This window comes from Morone saxatilis, unplaced genomic scaffold (genome assembly GCF_004916995.1).
Source record: "Morone saxatilis isolate NCDOM2014 unplaced genomic scaffold, NCSU_SB_2.0 Contig1, whole genome shotgun sequence".
Classification (NCBI taxonomy): Eukaryota; Metazoa; Chordata; class Actinopteri; family Moronidae; genus Morone; species Morone saxatilis.
Genome location: NW_023339651.1, coordinates 1398382 through 1405308, shown reverse-complemented (window position 1 = coordinate 1405308; position 6927 = coordinate 1398382). Strand labels below are relative to the sequence as shown.

The window sequence follows — 6927 nt, the reverse complement described above, 5'->3', positions numbered from 1 at the left end:
ATTTATGGGTGAATGGTGCCGTGATCCATTAATCTTTCCTTCGCAGCGGTGGCCCAGTGCTGTTGGAGCAGACAGAGGAAGGCTCTCCCTGTGTCCTGACGCTCCACTGCAGTCCCTGCTCCCCTACTGCCATCAGCCGCCTGCTGCTCATCAGCGAGGCTCGAACCATGGAGGTGTACAACCAGATGGGAGAATACAGCGGGACAGTACGCGGGGAGAGAAACAGCCGCGTCCAGTCAGACAGGTATACAGTACACAACACAGAGGTATCATCACTTACATGTTTTACATGTTATTTGAATTTACAGGAAATAAGATTGTCGCAGTTATCACAGTTGCGTAGTTAGTTCAGACGTTGAGGCCTCTGTTAGGTATAGGGTCTGTGGTTTTTCATCACAAAATAACAGAGCAGAAGTTACTAAATTGGTTTCACATCTGATTCTCATTCCACGTGGGAGGCAATAAAAATAATCAGTGACGGTCTCATCATGTGAGATTTGGTACTGTAGTTAAAGCTGGATTGTTTCATTGACGTGCAATGGTTGAACAATTCAAATAATTCATGGCAGAAAACCGGACAGGACTTTTTAGAGAACTTCAAGCGTATATTAAAGAAAAGTTAAAACACAGCAGTGTTAGTTTCATCATTGAATCCAGGGATTCAGTCTGGCAACATCCTGAGTTTGAATTTTGTCAGTGTCATCCCCACTGTCTCCTTGTCCTGTCTTACATGTCCCATCACTCTCAGTTTGTCCAGTGTTAAACATAGGCTATTTGTCATGACATAAATGGAGTTCACATTGATGCATTTATTATTCATTTCTGATGGATTAATCAGAGTGTTTGATTGGATGTTGAAGCAGTGTTTCCTTTCTCCCTCACAGTTCAGACAGAGGGCCTTTCTACAAGAAACAGCTGATCCTTGAGCATCCATCCTCAGCCTGTGAAGTGAAGGTGAGTTGCGTTTAAAGAGAAGTCAGTCCAGACACAAAGAGGACTAGCTGTGATATCAGTGTGATGAGCTCAGACTCTTGATATGACTGTTGAGTTTACTTTAATAATCTGGTTCTGTCTCTTCTGTCTCTCGTCCCTCTCCCAGCTGCTCTCCCTCGCCGGCAGAAGCAGCGTGTTGGTGTGTCGTGTCATCGTGGGCCTTCAGCAGACACAGCCCTGCATGGCCCGCGGCCCTGGCATCGACATGCAACAAGTGCAGTGTCTGGTTGAGGAGATGGGAACGAGCCTCTCGCCAGGAGCCCAGAACCTCATGGACATGGTTCACTTCCAGCAGAAGGTGGGAGAAAAGGAGCAGCGACTTACTTGTTACATTAAACAACCTCATTTAAGGAAGCTCATTAACTACTACTCGACTTCACTCTTGCTCTTGCTATGTCTTGCTGTCCCTCTGACATTGGAGGTGTGGCTCCCGGCTGAACAGTAACACTTATAACAAAACAAACCGGTTTTCTTAGTGTTTGTCTTCTGCATTTGAATTTTATATTAATTACATTTTTATTTATCTTGAAATGTTGTTTGAATGTCTTTAGAAGAGAAATTATATCTGCACAAAATAATCATCATCCCTCTGTATGTGTTTCTCTCCAGAACCAGACCAGCTCCCTGGGCGGCTTCCTGCCTCTGCTGATGGGCGGTGGGGTTTTCTCTGCCATGACTCAAGGAGCCAACATCTCCCCAGCAGCTGTCAGCAACCAGCCCCTGTCTGCAGACTCCAGGGTATCAACCTTAATCTCTCACCCCACAGAATGATGATGCCTTAGTTACTGCTAAAACATCAGGAGTTGCATCCTAACATCAGAGCTGCAATGGTTACTCAATTAATGAATAGGAATACTTTCTGGTCTCTTTAGTCCTTGATGAGTAAACTGAATGTCTTTGGTTTGTGAAGAAGACAAGACCTTTGAAGCAACACTTGATGTTGATTAGAGTATAGAACTGAGCAGCTTATCAGAGGGAAACTATTCAGACAACCAATAAATAAGTTAATCAGCACAGGAGAAGAAGCTAAAAGTACATTATAGTCCAGCTGCAAAAGTTCAGCATCTAGTGCTCTGCCTGTTGCTCCTCATAGGGCAGTACGATTAATTATAGCACAACAACAACAGATTACTCCATAATTGACCTTTACCTCACTGACAGCAGCTCAAATCTCCAGCCAAACTTGTGTCAAAGTGCAAACATGAATCCTTTTTTTTTAGCATGTCCACTGCGGGGGTTCAGAAAATGTTTACACATACTGTAGAGATGTCAGATAGTTTCAGAGAGTCTTGTTTCTGTGTCACCAGCCTCCAGTCAGCTCCATCAGACCTGCAGATGAAGCTCCGGCTCAGAACGGAGCCCCATCAGACGGCTCAAACTCCTCCTCCCCAGACCCGCCGGGTTCTGGTGTCACTACTAAGAATATAAGTAAGGACAATGTCTTGAAAGTTCGGAAAATGCTTAATTTTAACTGTTAGGTTTTCAGTGTTAGGAATCTTCTTTAATTTGATTATAGGTCCAAATTTTTGTTTTAGGTACCAGGAAAGTGCTTCAAGTTTACTCTTAAATTACTGCTTATAGACTTATAGACTGAAAGATGCAGCGAAGGCCTGAAAAAGAGTTTTGAGAGGCATACAAATGTCTCTGCCCCCAGCAGACTGTCCAACCGCCGTCATCTACCTGTCTGCCTTACAAAGGCTGTTTGACCACAATGTAATTAAAAATGTACCCAACCATTTGTTTTTAGTTTTGAAATTCACAAATCTTAGCAGCTGACCAGTTTGCGATGTGGTCTGTCTCTAGTGAGCAGTGAGAGCAGAGGCCCAGTGAGCCACGCACAGCTAGCAGAGATGATGTCACACTTCCTGAAAGGGCAGGGACATGAGCGGGCGCTAAGCTCTTCCGGACCTGAGTTTCTGCCCATGCTCCAGAGCGTCTGCGGTCAGGTGACGAAGCTGAGACTGGATGATGCTGCAGCGGTGGCAGAGAAGGAGGAGAAGATGAGAAATGGCACATGGTGAGTGGAGTTCAGTGAGTCCATCCCGTTAGACTGTGTCTCGACAATATTCTTCTTTTTAGGGGAAGTGTTTGTGCTGTTTATGGAACGTTTGCATGTGTCAGTACAATTCAGTGCAACGTGCTGTTTCTCCTCAGAGAAATTACAACAATATAATTACAATTTTGAGGATTTTTCTGTTATAATTAGTCAATGAAGTCACCGGGACTGCTTTTATATCTGTTTATCGAATAAACCCATCACTCCATATTGTGGATCTGTGATCACATAAAGTAGCTCCACCTTGTGTCAGAAAGATATTACTGCAACAGACTCAGCTAACTAAATCTACGAAACATGAAAGATGCTATTAGTATTATTACTACTATACTATACTAGCACTACTATTTGATAGTAATAGTAACAGTAGTGCTACAACTAGAGACAGTATTATCCTTTAATAATCATTTGTTTAGGGAAAGGGTGCCCAAAGTTTTTCCCTTGAATGGCCGAAACTAGAAATTAATGGTGGGCCACAGGCCAAAACTAAACACCTGTTGTATACAAAGGTTCCTGTAAATGGTTTAATCAGGCATCGCAGCCATTCCACGTACAGGGATTAAACCTGATATGTTGAGTCCATGCAAACTGCACTGCACTGCAGAAACACTTAGCATTTTAGATCACTGTGTGAGTTTTTGCTGCCCCACCATTGTCGCACAGACACATTGTTAAGGAGCTGAGCGTGTGGGTGAAACAGAGACTCGTTTATTTAATGGGCCAGTTCTTTTGGTTGACTAAAGTCACGTTGTTGCTGCCAAAAGTCAGTTGACGCCCAAACATTTCCCTTTGTTTCATGGGAGAAGTTTTCACTGATCTCCAAGCAGCCTGGCAACACATATAATGACGTGTGTTGGGGTAAAATTCCATGTTGTTCGTCACACTACATGGTAATAAAGTTATTTTTTCAAAAAGCGGTCTGGTAACAATTCTGGTTAGTGAACAGCTGTCTGGGCAGTGGCTGCTAACAGTGCAGGGAGGAGGCTGATACGGACACAATAGTGTTCATTTATCAGCATCGCTGTGTGTGTGAATCATTAAAATGTCAACAAACAGCACCAGACCTCATTAAAAAATTTAATTGTTCAGCTAACACTGATGCAAAGGCTCAGTATCAGTTAACTTAATTTACAGCTGACATTAATTTCACTCTACAGTTGAAGAATGTCTTTATGAGCTGGTGCTACAAACCACAGTTTGATAAATGAGGTTCTTTGTCAGAGCAGAGCAGCACATGTGGGTTCAGAGAGAATGTCAGCTGAGTCTGACCCCACATCGAGGAGAGGACGGCAGCTCATTGGTACGTCTTTACCACAACATATCAGTCTAGTTAGTCTAAAATATTATATTACTTTATTACATTACATTTTTTTTTAAAATTAAATTTTGGTCATATCTACTCTGACTGATGAACAATTACGTAATTGTAGTTTGTTTAAAGAAAAGTATGTAACGGTCGGTCTGTCTGTCTGTCTGTCTGTCTGTCTGTCTGTCCTTGAACCTGACTATTTGATCTTCTTGCAAAGCTTGTTACTTCCTATATATCCCAGACTGCTTTTAACAAAAGCTGGAAGTTGTTGCTTTCAGTTGTGCAGCTGACCTGTAGGTGGAGGGAAACGATAATGAAGGTGAAAGAAACAGGTGTCATTTGCAGTCTGTTCGTTTAAAACTCTATCTTGTCTTGCAGTTGCATTGCATTGTGGGAAATTGAGACTGCTGCATTGCATTCTGGTCTACTTCCTGCTACTACAGGTGCAGAAATTGGCCTCTGTGCTAACTTCTACAATGGATTTCTCACCAGATTCTGACATTTACCAAATCCTGAAGGTTGATTGCATCAGCAGTTTTGTTTTATAACAGAGATGATTTCCACTTTAATAAAACGAATATTGTTGAGCAGACAGGCAACAAAGATCAGAGATGAACGTACAATATGACAGACTGAGTAGCAGCAGTCTAGATTTCCTCTGGTTTTAAGAGAACCACAATTACTGGAGCTGGAGTGTCAGGATTGGCTCGAGAAAGACCTAAAAAGTAAAATGTAATGCAGAGAAAATGCAAAGACATGCAGAAAGATTCAAAATGTTTGTAAAGGTGGAAAAAATTTAGAAAGAGGAGGTGCTTTGTAAAGCATCTTGGTTCTGAACATTTCCTTTCAGGTGGTTAGGATGAAAAAAACTCAAATTCAGCTGTCTGAGAGTTTCATATAGAAGGAAATGTGCCTGAGTAAGAGGGACGCAGCAGGATCTTGAGGTTAAGGGAAGATGATGGTCAGCATTGACTGTGTGGGTGGTTTAGTTAGTGTCTGTGTTTATATTTGAGGTTTTGTCTCTGATGTGGCTTCATGTTTGTTCATGAATCAGTCACAACTCTCTCTGTCTACCCTGCTCTTTTCATTCCTCCACACTCAATACTCCTCTCTTTCCTCATTTTAGTGCATAATACAATATATCATATAATATGTACAGTACATTATTACAGTGCATTTAACATGAGTCGCAACCAGTGTTCACACTTTAATGCAGTTTTCATTCCATTCCATAATAGTGAAGGTTTCAGTGATATCAAAGAGTGCATTTCTCATTTTGGAATAAAACTTTTACTCTGCAGGCACTTTGCTTTAACCAAATGTTGCCACATTTTCCTTCTACTCTGCAGGGAATTGGACTCAGCCATGGAGCGTCGTCTGGAAGAGATGGAGAGGAGGCTGAAGGAGCACGTGGACCGTCGACTCGACGCTCTTGAGCAGAAGCTGGAGAGGGCCCTGCTGAGCGCCCTGCCGCAGCTCACCCTCAACCAGGGAGCCGTGAGCAGTTCAGAGGGAGAAGCAGCATCCACCGGACCATTGGAGCAGACTGCTCTGACACCAGCTATCCACTGAGTTCAGAACCACTAAAAGACTAACATGTAACCTGGAAGCCTTTCTGCCCCTGGTCCTCCTCAAACTGACCTTAGTGTCGGCGAAGGGGGGTGCAGTAGGACGCAGACAACAACAGAGACAACAGCAGAAAAAAAGGCTGAAATGAGAAATTAAAACTATAATTACAACAATTTGATAAAATATAAAGTTGTCCATATAAAGTATAAAGTCCAGCTGTCAAAGATGCAGCCTCTGTAACGGTTCGTTTATCTTTTATCTCTTTACTCTTTTTATTAGCCACAGTAGGATTGTGACATCAGGTTGTGAACACGATGCAAGTTTGGCATAAAGAAACAAAAATGTGTAACTGCAGAAATCCCCTATCCCAAAAAATTATGTCCTGTGCCTGAGTGCATTCTGGGCTATGAAAAATTAGCTAGAAATACATCACTAAGGGTTTTGGAAACCAAAATGAAGTAAAACTGAGCATAGACTCCAGAGAGCCCTCAGTCACAGCCCTGACGCAGAAAAAACAAAGAACAAGCTTTAAATTACTGCAGTGATCTTATTATTGGCAGATTTTAACATGATAATAATTTACATGCAACACCAGCAGAACACTCATATATTCACATTAAAATGTGCATTTAAACACTCCAAGGTCCTCCCAGGTTTCATGATCCACATGATCCTCCAGTCATCCTGACCAACAGTTATTCTTCTGCACACTATGTACTGTAACTTCACTGATCTGCTATTAAGTGTTTTCGGTCAGTCAGGCCTTAACTGTTATGTTTGACGTGTGGAAAATCTGATAATGAATACATATACTCCTGTTACAGGAGTATATATAGAAGGTGTAACTGATTAAAAAGTGTTTTAATATGGCACTGTTATGTTTTAAATAATGTACATTTCTGTAACATAAATCTGCCAGTGTAAACTATTAAAAGGACTGTGATGTTGATGGTTTTAATAACTACTGAAATACATAGCAATAAAAATATATTTATACAGA

General features: G+C 41.8%; 1 protein-coding gene across 1 annotated transcript in view; it reads left to right on the top strand.

Moving 5' to 3' along the window:
• Positions 1 to 6927, top strand: part of cunh10orf88 (chromosome unknown C10orf88 homolog) — an 8139-nt gene extending 1212 nt beyond the window's left edge. The window contains exons 3-9 of the mRNA XM_035665011.1: positions 47 to 244; positions 885 to 954; positions 1100 to 1291; positions 1603 to 1731; positions 2301 to 2421; positions 2797 to 3010; positions 5708 to 6927. Of these exons, the coding sequence (XP_035520904.1) occupies positions 47 to 244; positions 885 to 954; positions 1100 to 1291; positions 1603 to 1731; positions 2301 to 2421; positions 2797 to 3010; positions 5708 to 5930 (1147 nt within the window). The 3' untranslated portion in view covers positions 5931 to 6927. The remainder of the gene's footprint in view (positions 1 to 46; positions 245 to 884; positions 955 to 1099; positions 1292 to 1602; positions 1732 to 2300; positions 2422 to 2796; positions 3011 to 5707) is intronic.